The 14,398-nt window shown below is 34.6% G+C and overlaps 1 protein-coding gene across 7 annotated transcripts in view; it reads left to right on the top strand.

Annotated features, from left to right (window-relative positions):
* Nucleotides 1-14,398, top strand: part of Rab3-GEF (Rab3 GDP-GTP exchange factor) — a 1,186,669-nt gene that overhangs the window by 375,486 nt on the left and 796,785 nt on the right. For all 7 annotated transcript variants that reach the window (XM_090394443.1, XM_090394448.1, XM_090394444.1 and 4 more), the window contains exon 13: nt 13,033-13,135. In XM_090394443.1, the coding sequence (XP_090250569.1) occupies nt 13,033-13,135 (103 nt within the window). The remainder of the gene's footprint in view (nt 1-13,032; nt 13,136-14,398) is intronic.

The raw sequence follows: 14,398 nt of genomic DNA, 5'->3' as shown, positions 1-14,398 counted from the left end.
ACTCAGGGCTATGGAAGATGGTGATGACCTTGAGAGAGTTCTGAAAGAATTATAACATCCATGATGCCATCAAAAACATTGCTGATTCTTGGTAGGATGTGAAGCAATCAACAATTAAATAGGTGTGGAACAAACTGTGCCCTCAATTCTGTGATGATTTTTGTGGCTTCACAGAAGATGTTGCTGATGCCAGAAATGCTGTGGTGGATTGTGGCAATACACTGCAATTGGAAATGAAAATGATATCATTGATTTACTAGAGTCTCATTCACAAGAATTAACCAACGAAGACCATATGGAGATAGAGAAGCAGCTGATAGAAACACAAGAACATGAAGAATCAGAAGATCCAGAGCCAAGAAAATTTACTTCAAAAGAATTAGCCCTTTCGTCTCATTGAAGCAGGATTTGCTACACTTGAGGAGCTAGATCCTAACATTGAGCTGTTTACAAAGGTTTACCGCACAGTTAGTGAGAACATCAGCTGCTACAAGGCCATTTATGATGGAAAAAAAAGGCTGCACAAACAAACCTAGATACCTTTTTCAAGAAACCGGCTTCAGTGGTAAGCTCCCCCCCTCCAGAAACAGAATCAAATCCTGATTCTCCAGGAATTTTTACCTGGAATTTGAGAGTGCTGGATCTGGTGATAGTATCAGAAGAAGTATCCATAGCCACAGTAGCTACTCTGCCTCTGGTTGGAGATAGTGACCATGCAGTCTTGTTTTGGAAGTTTGCTAAGCATGGAATATCACCAAAGGGTTTATGTGGAACTACAAAGCTGATAGAAGACAGCTTGTAGCATAGAAAGTGATCAGGAATTGTTTGAGAAACGTTATCATGCATACCTATTTTTCAGGATATAAACAAAGTTGAGGTTAAATGGATTAGTAGCAGTATAAAGCAAGATCTGAAAAAAAAAAGAAAGAAAGAAAATATTGTGGAGAGAATATAAAGAGAAATGTAATTAGCATGCTCATGAGCAGTATAAAGTACAGGAAAGAAGGATGACTGGTATGGTAAGGAGGGCTGAAACAGAATATAAGAATAAATTAGCTAAGCAGGCCAAAGAAATCCTAAAAATCTTTTCACTGCATATGAGGGGGATGGCAGAAAAGTTCTGATATTATTATATTATTATTTAAGATATAACATATCTTAAAATCCTTTAATCCCCGTGTTTCATCAAATTCTAATAAATTGTTAATTTTCTTTTGGGATATATAGGAAGACATAAAATTAATTAATTTTTTTGTTCTATGTTTTTATCATAACTTTTCAGTCTCTCCTCGTTGTAGTAAGTAACAGGAAGAATGATTATGGAAGGATAACTTTAATCATTGCTGATGGTAGGAAAGTGACAGAAGCAGAAGAAATAGTTGAGTTACTGTGACATTTTCAAAAGCATATTGTCTAGTCAGAGATCCATATAAGCCCTTGATCAGGTTTCATGTTAGAGAGAGTCCAAAGAAGATTCACTAGAGTGGTAACTGGTCTTTAGAATGTGGAGTACAAAGATAGATTGAGAGAATGTAAATTACAGAGCCTTGTGAAAGGAAGAATGGGGGCAGCAGACATGATTCAGACATATAAGCTAGTCAGGGGTTGTTATCAGGTTGACATGGAAGAGATTTTTCATAGAATGGGAGAGGATGATAGAACAAGAAGCCATCACTGGAAACTGTATAAGGAGAAGATCTTCACATGGAGAGTGGTTGTTGAGTAAAATGCATTGTCTAAGTGTGTTGTAAATGCAGACACATTAAATCAGTTTAAGACACAGTTAGATGAGCTTTATGTGTGATAGTATGTACTTCCCACAATGAGTCTCTGACTCCATGGAGGTCTGATGTTAATAATAATATAATAATGTCAGTTCTTTCCTCCATTGAAATCATTACCTCATCCCTCATGCTAAAGCTACCCATTACCTAATTTGCTCTCTCTCTCTCATGTTCCTTCCCAGTTCATCTCTCATACTATAGCAATAAACTTTCTTTGTTTATCTCTTGCTCTTCTCTGGCTAAATATTTCATGTCATCCCTCATACTGTGCTTGTCTACTTTCACTTCATTAGTACTTGCCAAAATCAACTCTTTCACTTTGTCTATCTGCATCTTAATAGCTTCACTAACATCATTAATCTTAGCACCTGGGAAGCACAATTTCGTCACATTCTCATGAAGCACTCCTCTTATCATAGGATCACCATACAAAACTCCTTACTTTTTCTTTCTCACTTTGTATTAAGGACTCTGTAAGCCTGCTGTCATTTTCATTTTGTGGGAGTCATATGTCACATTTCTCTGTATCCCAGCATTTTTTTTTACACTGATTATTTGAACACCTTTTGATATGTGAACCATATTGACTCAAGTATATAAACATTAATGAATCAAAAAATAAAAGAACTTGATAATAAAAACCAAACCTAACATCACAAATACAGAAATCTAAAGAAGACATTAACTGATTCAGCCAGAGAGACATATGGAGAAGTTGCTTGAAAGATGGTAAAATCCAAAATTTCCTGTGTTCTCAGTGTTAAATATGTAGTCTTGGGAAAGAAGAAATCATTTTGAAAGTTCTTGGCAATGAAATCAGCAGGTGTCCTTAAATAATACAGATAAAAATCTATAAAAGTAGCTGAAAACCAGACTATGGGAAGACTTTAGTAAAAATATAGAAGATGAATATTTTGGAAGCTGTTTAACAATCTTAGAGAGGCATGAAAGAATACTATAACAGGAACTGGCGATACAAAATAAAGGTGACACAAAAATTAAATGATTGTCATTCTGGATGTTTGAAATACTTTTTATGGGACTAAGAATTTTTTCTTCTATTTTTAGTAATTTTTGTATATTTTTTATATTTTTATTTTATTTTTTACATAATATGGAAACCCTGCTCTTAGAGACCACACGTAGAACTTTTTCAAGGCAGCAGTGACAAAGCAGTAGTAGAAAATACTCAGGAGGAATTTGATTAGGAGTAATATCAATATTCATATGAATAAGGTAAAATAATGATAATGATCAGAAAGCTGAAATGTAGAAAAGAAAGCAGCTGGATAAATGATGTTCAACCAAATGCCCACATCCACTCAGGAAAAGGAGCATAAAAGTTTTACAGTGGTTGCACTGCATAATTCAGAAAGCCTTATCAGAAGATTTAGTTATACATGATTGGAGTAAAGCTCATAGTGCCTTCTCTAAAAGAAAGGGAAATAAAGTGAATGTGAGAATTACAGAGGAATTTCCTTACTGAGTGTTGCAGGTAAGATATTTACATGGGAATAATTGAGAAGAGGCTAACAAGAAGAATTCTAGAAGTGACACTTAGAGAAGAATGAGCAAGGTTTAGATCAAATAAGTGTTGTCAGTATCAGATATTAAAAGACAAATAGTCTTTGAGGGAATATAACAATAGCTTGGAAACTGGTGAATGACTAAAATGGATTGCCAAAGGTTGTGAATGCTCTGAAGTGAATATGATTATTATTATTACGTGACACCTCCAGGGAGTCCAAAGACTCATCGATGGACGGCACCTGCTCTACAACTGTCCATCTCCACCACATCCATCTACACCAACAACATCTACTGCCCACCACCAGCACTAGTATTTTCACAGACAATCACAAACATCCATCCCCATGGTGGGATTCGAACCCACAACCTTTTGGCTGGAGAGCGGATATGCTGACCACCCGGCTAACCAGGCCAGCAAAAAAAGATTATATTATTACGTGACACCTCCAGAGAGTCCAAAGACTCATTGAGGGAGGGCACCTAGTCTGCAGCTCTGTCTCCACCACTCAATCCACTAACTACAACAAACTGCAACTACATCAATGGCATCTACCGCCAACCACCACTACAAGGATTTTCACAGACAATCGCAAACATCCATGCCCATGGTAGGATTCAAACCCGCAGCCTTTTGGCTGGAGAGTGGATATGCTAACCACTTGGCCAACCAGGACGGCAAAAATTATATCGATCAGAGTTGAATTTTTGAATATATATATATATATATATATATAATTATTATTATTATTATTATTATATCATAACTAGCAGTAAATGTGTTTCTTTTCATATATTACACTACTTACTTCTACATAGAATATTATTATTATTATTACGTGACACCTCCAGGGAGTCCAAAGACTCATCGAGGGAGGACACCTGCTCTACAACTGTCCATCTCCACCACATTCATCTACTGCCCACCACCACCAGTATTTTCACAGACAATCACAAATGTACATGCTCATGTCGGGATTAGAACCTACAGCCTTTTTGATGGAGAGTGGATACACCGACTACTCGGCCAACCAGGCAGGTGATTAATGAGAGGTATAATGGATATTGTGTGAATAATGGTTAGACTGAATGAAAGAAGGATGAGTCTTCTGGCTGCATGGAAGTGCCTATAATAATAATAATATGCATTAGTTTTGTACATCTGAAAAAAGCATATGATAAGGCCAAGAGGAAAGCTGTTCAAATGTTATATGGTGTAAATAGGATATTAGAATAATGTATGTAATCTATACCTGAGTTACCAGTTAGTATTGAAAGTGGTATACCTTCAGTTCCATCTGTTCAAGACAGCATGTACCTTAGACTTGCACTTGATTTTGTGCAAAATCAGGCATAAGTCATTTATATGGATTTTATTATGAAATTAAATGGTATAAAACCTGATATTAAAATTGGGATATTCAGCTCTTTACTTAGCCAGATGTTATACTCATGCTCCTAAATAAGTTCAGTACACGTCATCTTTAACTAAGCTGAATTATTGCTGTAGCAAAAAATTTGATATGAAAATGAGTGTTAGCACACAAAAACAAAAACTCTTAAAGTAGAAACAGCAAAAACATTAATTGCATTCTCAATGGGGGAACCTTTAAGACAGGTAGAACATTTCAGCTGTTAAGGCACAATTTTAAGTGAAGATGGCCAATTAAATATTGAAATGGTTAATAGAATAAGCAGAGCTGGTATGTTAGAGAGGCAGTTCAATAAATTTCTATTGAATGATAGAGAGAGAGAGAAATTAGCTAGAACACTAAACTTGCAGTCTAGAAGATAGTGTTCAAACCAATTTTAACTTATGTAAACTTGGGGTAGAAATGAAAATACAAGAGCAATACTTATAGCTTATTTGCTAAATCATTGGCTTTTTTTATGTGGTTAAAGTAAGACATGAATGATATGTGTTTTAAACATATTGAAAGAGAAATGATGTAAGAAGAGTAATTTTTGACATGGTTTTAGAGAATCTTTGTTTACTTTAAAATTTTTGATGAAACAACATTAGAAAATGTAAATGGTAAAAAATATATAAACAGAACTCTAAAACAGTAATGAACTAAAACAAATTTTTTAGGACTTTCAATTAGATTAAAAATTAAAAATACATTGGAACGTTTTTTCAGAAGGGAGTAGAATAGAGATAAAAATACTTTCTCTTTACATATTTCCTCTAATCTAACATTCCTTTCAAGATATTTGCTCCCTACCGCATTTCATCATTGTCATATTTCAGCAACACACACACACACACACACACACACACACACACACACACACACACACACACACACACTGCTTACTGCTTGAATGAGATTCTCATCTCATTCTTTCCTATCACACTATTGTCTTTTACTCTCTTTAATAATTTCCTGATAGCCAATCTCACATTTCCCCTATGTCTAACCAAATCATTAGTTCTAACCATGTCTGCTAATTCCCTCTGATGCTTACTTCTCATATCCAGCACCTCAATCACCTTCTACCCTCCTGGACAACATACCTTGTGCATCCTCTCATCTGTCACAGGTTTTGTGATAGAATCTCAATATAGTGCTATTCTTGAGTCATTCACTACTTCTTTCTCTCCACTATCTTTCATTTTATTCTTTTGCACTCTTCCATTCATATCTGCCATACATCTAATTTCATTCTGTACAGACCTCATTTCATTCTTCATCTTAATCATTTAATTCTTCAATTCTTGCATTCCATCAATCACACTAGCTCTCACTTCATCATTCATGCACACTTCCACTGTAATCATGCTGGGTTTTTTTTTAATTGTATTCACATTTCCATTCTCAACGCTCATATTTTCATCTCATTCTTTTGGCTATCATTCTTAGTCTTACATCCATCACTGCCTTTTGCTTTTCATCTGGTATTCTTCACTTCTGTTTCCTAACTTTCATTCAAATCACCACAGTCCATTAACTTATCATACTTTCTACACATCCTCACATTCTTACTTCACTTGTCTAATCTCTCAACAAACACATCTGCCACATTCACCTACACATATGTAATACCCCCTCTTAACAACAAACCATCATAGTAAAATCCAAACCACTGAACACAATTGATTTTTGTGCCATGCATCTGGATGATCTATTTCTTACCACCATTTTTGCCTCCTTTAACTTTTTTTTATTCTGAAATAGTCCTTCAAACTGAATTACTTCCAAATGGAAACATGCCACACTCAATTACAACCAAACCAGACTAAATTTACATTAAAGTTATAATATATATCACCAATAATTAATATCTAAACATCTTTTTTTTTTTTTTTGCAGACTATATGTTGCAGAAATCTGAACTGTTCACCCTCTACTAATAAAAATATATTTCCCACGCTTCTCAAGTCCATAAATTTTTCACCATAAGGGTGGTGATCTCATACCAGGCTTGAAAAAATTGCCGTTTGAAAGCTGCTTGAAAAAGTTCTTCTGCAAAGTTTTAACGTGCTGTCTAGTACTCCTGTTTTAACGTCCATTACAGATCTCTGAGGTGCTCTACAAAATTTAATCAGTTTATTATAATAAACTGATACCAATGAACTTCATGTGACATGAGATATCAGATAAAACTTCATGCAGAACAGTCCTGATGTTTAAGGCGGCTATTTGTTTAGACATATTGTTAGAATATTTCACTGTAGAATATTATACAAAAAAGCATCATGATCATTCTAATTTTTTAATTTTTATTTTCTTTCTCTGATAGAATGAATGCTTTGATCGATAAATCCTTTAATTATATATCTTCAATTAATTTGTTTTAACGATACAGAAATACATAGTAGTATATCATCAATTTAATAACTGCAGTCAACTGTGTGCCCATACCTAGGATTTGGTTAACTCTTCCAAAACTAATATAAAATATTGACTGCCAGTCAAAACAGAAGTCCTGCTTATATTATTCTGTTGTATAGACAGTTAAAATTAGAGATGTTAAAATTAGAAAAGTGGTATTTGGCTGACAGAGTAACAGAGTATTTGGCTGAATTAAATTTTATAAACAAATGTTTTGTTTATAAAATTTAATTAGCAGTTTTAAAATGTAATTAAGTATGGTTTGCCCAAATATTCAGCACTTCAATCAAATGGCAGAATGAAGAAAGATTTAAGAAACATATATATATATATATATATATATATATATATACACACAAGCCAACCTGGTTGGCCAAGTGGTTAGTGTATCTGCTCTCCAGCCAAGAGGCTGCGGGTTCGAATCCCGGGTAGGCATAGATGTTTGTGACTGTCTTCCACCTTCATACATTAATTCAATCAAGTATAGATATACTCTCCCAATATGGACTGGATTACCATGGGAGTAGTAGACCCAAACCTCCCTCAATGGGAGAGTCCTTCACCCTGCAGTGGGTAGAAAAATAGGCTGTTCATCATCATCATCATATATACGAGGGTGGTCTGAAAAGTTCTCAGCCTAACAATGAAAAAACAAATTTATAATTTCAAAATTATTTTTATTTTTCAACATAATCTTCCTTAAGACTAATACATTTATTCCAGCGATGTTCCAGCACCATTATCCCATCCCTGTAGTGGTTCTCAGTAAGATCTGCAAAATACCCCTCTACAGCTGCAATCACCTCTTGATCCAAGAAAAAAACACTGACCAGCAAGGAAGAGTTTTAGTTTTGGGAAGAGATAGAAGTCAGAGGGAACCAAATCTGGGGAATAGGGTAGATGTTCCAACAATTCATAGTGCAGATCCCTTGATTTTCCCATTGCCAAAACACCTTTGTAGGCAGGTGCATTGTCCTGATGAAAGATTATTTTTTTCTTCTGCAAACTGGATCTTTTCTCAAGAATTTTTTCATCTAGTCTGGTTAAAAGATCGGAATAATATTCCCCAGTTCTCATCAGAGATCAGACAGAAGCCTTACAATGACAAGAATCTTCATACAATATCAAAGCAATTCTGTTTCAGAGAATGGTATTTTTCATAAGTGAACAGCAGTTGATGCTTAAGAGTAATTAGCAAAGAAGAGCCTAAATGCATTCATTTTGGCATTTTAAATAAACAGATCAATATATATTTCATGCACAACTTAAGAAATTTGGTAGTGCAAGTATTTTAAGTAGTGCAAGCTAAGGAACTCTGATGCCAAAGATTGTATTCTCATAAATTTTTCTTATTATTTATTATTATTATTACAGGTATCTCCATGGAGTCAGTAGACTCATCGCGGAGACCTATCAAAACAGTATCTATCATACCTCTTCTTGAATTCATTTACAGACAAAGAACTCACAACTGAGTCAGGCAATTGCTTCCACTCATTCACCACCCTCCAAGCAAAAAATATATTTTTCACACCCTTGTTAACCACACTTTTCCTTAATTTCCAGGGATGACCTCTTGTTCTTCCATCACACAGCTGAAATATTCCCCTTGAACCTTTTAGTAATTTAAATGTTTCTATCATAACCTCTCTTCTCTGCCTATCAACCAACCTCTGCAATCCACAAGCTCTCAATCTATCAATGTAGGGAGCATTTTTTACATCACTCACCAACTTAGTCACTCTCCTCTGAACCCTCTCCACAACCTCCTCATCTCTAAGGAATCCAGGTGACCAGACCTGAGCACAATAATCCAAATGTGGAAGTATCAACGCTTTATAAAGGGGAATAATAACCTCTTTATCTTGGGATGTTAGTGTGTTCCTCAATAACTAAGTAATCCTGTGTGCATTCTTGGACACCTTAGCAGTGTGTCCCCTGAACTTCATCTCCTTATCCACCAACACCCCCCCAAGTCCCTAGCCTCATCAATCTCTTGGAGTAGCGTTCCATCAGTGTGGTACACAGCTGGTAATCTTTTAATCTCAAAATGCATAACTTTACACTTTTCCAAATTGAACTGATATCCATTACCTTTTGCCAGCTTATTTAAATCATCCTACAAACTCTCAACATTAGCTTGATTTTTTATTGCGATACTCAACTTTGCATCATCAGCAAACAACTGAATATCTCCCTTCAAGCCATTTCTTATATCATTTATGTACAAATTAAATAATAACTGCCCAAGCCCTGAGGCACACCACTGGTCTCCTGGACTCAGCTCCTCCATATACTACTTTCTGATATTTCTCCATTAGTCATTCTCTTATCCACATCACCAGTTTAGTATCCATCCCCATCTGCTCTAATTTGCGCAACAGTATTCCATGGGGTATACTGTTGCGCAAATTAGTCCTGTCAAAAGCCTTAGCAAAATCCAGAAGTATCACTGTGTAGCCATTTCCCTTGTCTAACTTGGATTTCATTCTATTATAAAAAGTTAATAAATTGCTAAGGCAGAATCGACCTTTAACAAAACCATGTTGACCCCTATAGAGTATCATGTTCTGATCCACCCATTCTTGAATTCTGTCCTTAACCAACTTTTCTAATACTTTTACCACCACTCCCGTGATGGTGATTGGTCTGTAATTAACTAATGCAATCTTAGAACCACCTTTTATGCAAAAGAACTGCTTTGTCTTCCTTCCACTAGGGACCATACCAGAATTCAAACTTAAGTTAAATAACCAAGTAAGAGGCATTGACAATTCCTTTGCACATTCATGCAACACCTGAGCTGATATCCATCTAAACTTACAGCAGTGTTTTTTTAAATTCTACAGTATACTAAGTACCTCTGATTGATTAACTTCAATTATCACATTAGTTATTACTACAGGTGCAGAGATATCCTCACTTGAGTGATAGACTTTTGAAAACTGATCACTCAGTAACTCTACCAATACCATCGGCACCCACTAAAGTTATCCTTCCGAAGTTATCCTTCCGAAGAACTGTTTGGGATTACCCTTGATCTCCTTGGCTAAGGTCTTGGCTAATGAATACTTCCAGTCACCACATATGGTTGTGAAACTTGGTTGCTAACAAGTTTCACAACCAAAAGCACTGGCAAATAAACTAACAACTCAAAGAAAAATGGAGAGGTTGATGCTAGGCATTACATTGAAATAAAAGAAGCAAAACGCCTGGATAAGAAGCCAGACACGCATCACTGACATCATTCTTTACCATAAGCAACTAAAATGGAAATGGGCTGGACATCTATCCAGAAGAGAAGATGAGCAGTTCACCATCATACTAATGAACTGGATTCCAAAAGAAGAGAAACAAGGCTGAGGACGTCCTAAAAGATGGTGGAGTGATGAACGGTCAAATTTTGTTGGGAAAAATTGGTCAACCATTGCTCAGAACAGAGAAAGGTGGAAAGAACTTGAGGAAGCCTTCGTCCAGTATGGACAGAAAATGGCTGAAAAGAAGAAGAAACAATGAAATAAGCAAGTATCTTTAATATTTCCTCTTTCTGTTTATTTTACATTGCTAAAATGACGACTTTTAGAATTTTCTTTGATAAAAAAGGGAAAATCAAAAAATTTTACTTTCCCTAAATATAACTGTCAAATTTTTAAGTATGGAGCTAAGATGGTTCAATTTGAAATAAGTGAGATATTGTAATAGAACATAGTTATGGATGCATCCATATTTTATAGCCAAATGGAGAAAGAAACTTAAAATTTTTAAAAATTTACCAGAAAGTTGGTAAGAACATAACCTTCTCATAAGCTTTCTAGTAAAATTTTGAAAATATGACCATTTTTTTACATTTCTTATTTTTGCTTGTTTCCACATTTTGGTATAAAATATAGATGAATATGTGATATTGTTTATTACAATATCTATGTATGACAAATATAAGCTCCTGATCTCTATAATTTAATATTTTATTATGCACCCATATTTTTTTTTTATGTGGTTCCCACCCACGAAAGGTTATTAGTAAACCTATTGTACATTTGTACTGTGGGTGGACTAAGCATTCTCCCCCCATTTTTATCAATTATATATATATATTTTTGTATTTTTAAATTATTTTTTACATAATCTGAAAACCCTACTCTAGAGACCAAAAATGGAACCTTTCCAAGTCACTTCAGGCTTCCACTAAGCACAGCAGCCAATCAAATTCACCATAAGCAAACTCCACCCAGAGATTGCTTATGATGAATTTAACTTTCTGACATAGCTTAGTTACGGCATTGAATAAACTTTTGCCTTCACTTCTATTTGTTATTTTTTTATACAAACTTAGTTAATTTGAAGCCTGATGTTTCAGGCTAGTGAAACTTACTCAATGCTTTAATAAAAGGTGAATAAACGGGTTGGGGGTAGAGTTTGTATTGTTCAAATAGTGCAGCCAAGGCAACTCAGATTCTAAGTTGCCTTGGCTGTACTATTGGCTGCACCAGAATCTGAGTTGCCAAGGCAACTCAGATTCTGGTCTTTTTCTCATAAGCTCAGTTATAAATTTTGAAACTTCACTTTTTTTCTATATTTGGCTATAAAATATAGATGGATCCATAATATCCTTCATTTCAATATAATAGAACTATCATTTAATTTAGAGAATGTTGTATTTAAAAAACAGTGCAGCATAAAATGAAAAAAATATTCAAATTACTTTAAATTGTGAAATATAGAGAATGGTTATGGATTTAATAATGAAAATTAATTTGTGATAAATTATGATGTAGGAAAATGAATTCTTCAGCATTTTTTGGAGTAGCAGACATTTGGTTTCTTCATAAATATTTCTGACATCTGAAAAAAAACTCTTTCAAGAATAAGCTGGTAGCTCGTGGTGAAAGAAATTTTCAGATAATTTGTGCTATGGAATAAGTTTACTCATTAGCCTTGGAAACCCTTGGAATGGTTGTGCAAGATAAGAGAGACTTTTCCCAAATGATTGTATTTTTTATGATTCATGTAGCAGGAATTTTTCTGTTTTGGCTGACTGAATACCAAATCTTTCTACTGATTCAGCTGAAGCTAAATATCTAAAAAATACTCCAAATCAGCCATATAATCACAGTAAAACTGAATATTTAGTGCATTGCTAGTTAAAATGTCTCTTTCCCATGTATGTCTGTTATCTACTTATGACACAAATGCTTATCCCTGAAATGTTGGCTATTAATTGTTTGGGAATTAGTGGAAATTAAAATAATATAGCAAATGTATAGTGACACTTTCACTTTTTCCACTTCTTGACATATGTTATGTCAAGAAGTGTTGTTGGTAAATGCTACCACTTCTAATGAATGATGGCCATGGTAGCATTTCTTAAAGAGACTTATCAAAACTTAATGCTTGCATGATAAAATGTGAATCAGAGAGAGAGAGAGAGAGAGAGATCATTTATTGACTTGGATTGCTTATATAAATCAAGTGAAGTGTTTTAAAGGCACCATCCCCAGTGATCTGTACAAAATTAGTACAGATCACCAGATGCAGATCGCTGGGGATGGTGATCACTAACTTAGTACAGATTTTTGTACTAAGTTAGTAGTTCACCAGGAACAAAATAATGTTGAGAATGAAGAAGAAAATATCCAGAATGTTTGAGAAGATAATGGTGAAGATAATATGTGTAGGTCTGTATAGAGAAAATAAAATTATGTTGAGGAAGAAAACTTCATGTTGTCTTTGATCTGAACATTATCAAAGGCTTTTTTTTGTTTGAGAAATGAAACAGCGGATTAACAATTTAATTCATTTAACATAACATTTATTCATCTATTTATTCTTAACATATTTTAATGATAGCTTCATTTTGAAATCTAAGGTTACTGTTTACTTTACAGTAGTCCATCATTTAACTGTGATCCTGAAGGTGATCTCACCAAAGTTGCTGAACAGTCAGACACTACCAGTTTTCAGCCAGTATCATATAGATCTGAATCACAGGTAAAAATAACTCTTCACCATTTTGGATGATCGTTGTGTTCCTTAATTATAATGTCTAGTTACAGTATTTTATTTTCTAATTACCTTCTCTTTCAATCCTTTGTCTTACTTCTCATGTCCATTACCTCAATCACCTTGTTTATTTGGATCATTTCAAGTTTTTGATTTTGAAGAAAGCAACTTATTTTGTCGCCTTTTCCTTTATGTAGATGAAAATATTTGTTTCAGATTTTTCCTGACATCCTATTACTTATAGTGCCATTTTTATTTGGCAGATCCACAGAATTTTCACAAAAATTGGAATGGTGTAAAATTAATTACCACTTACTTCCAGATTGTTCAATTTCTGATTTTTACTTCTTTTTTATAATTCTCAAAGCATGTATATTTTGAGTTCTTATTTGCATATTTGAAAAAATAAATTTTTTTTATGGTGGCAGCCATTTGCTTTATTCATTCTGAGGGCTCTATCCCCCCCCCCTTCCATTTTGTGTGGTCCTGTAGGCCCTAAGTTGAACTCATAAGTCCTTTTTTTTCTTGTATCCATGTAATGGAATGTGTATGCCCAAAATCACCTTGATTGAAACAAATATTTTCATCTATATAAAGGAAAAGGTGACAAAATAACTTGCTTTCTTCAAAAGATGACAAAATAACTTCTTTCTTCTGTGAAAGAAATTGCCTGAAAGTTTGCAAAAAAAAAAATAAAACTAAAAATGGCTGACTTGGAAGTCCAAGGCAGTCATTTTTCCAAAAAAGCCCAAAAACGTTATATTCAAGGTACCAAATAAAAAGTTGACATTTTTAAGAAAGATACTCTTGATAAGTAGCTAACTTGGACAGGGGAGATGCATATACAGTGGTGGACTTGGATTTTGCAAAAGCTTTTGATAGACTGCCACACAACAAACTGTTAAATAAATTGAAATAGACTGGATTGGATAACAGACTTCTGAGTTGGATCAGTAACTAGCTGTCAGATAGGTATCAGAAAGTTGCATATGGGAGCGCAGCATCTGAAAGAGGAAGGTCACTAGTGGTGTACTGCAGGGATCAGTTTCAGGACCATTGTTGTTCAGTTTGTATGTTAATAATATTGGGATGGGTTTAACTAGTGATATGCAGCTGTTTGCAGATGATGTAAAATTGGGGAGAGCAATTCAGAGTCGAGCAGATGTTATGGTCTTACAGGAGGACTTGAATAGATTGCATGAATGGGCAGGTAAGTGAAACTTTCAGTTCAATGTTGCAAAATGTAAGGTT

The sequence above is a fragment of the Typopeltis vanoorti genome, chromosome 6, assembly GCF_054136105.1.
Source record: "Typopeltis vanoorti isolate ZY-2024b chromosome 6, IOZ_Tvanoo_1.0, whole genome shotgun sequence".
NCBI lineage: Eukaryota > Metazoa > Arthropoda > Arachnida > Uropygi > Thelyphonidae > Typopeltis > Typopeltis vanoorti.
This window is presented reverse-complemented; position numbering and strand designations above follow the sequence as displayed.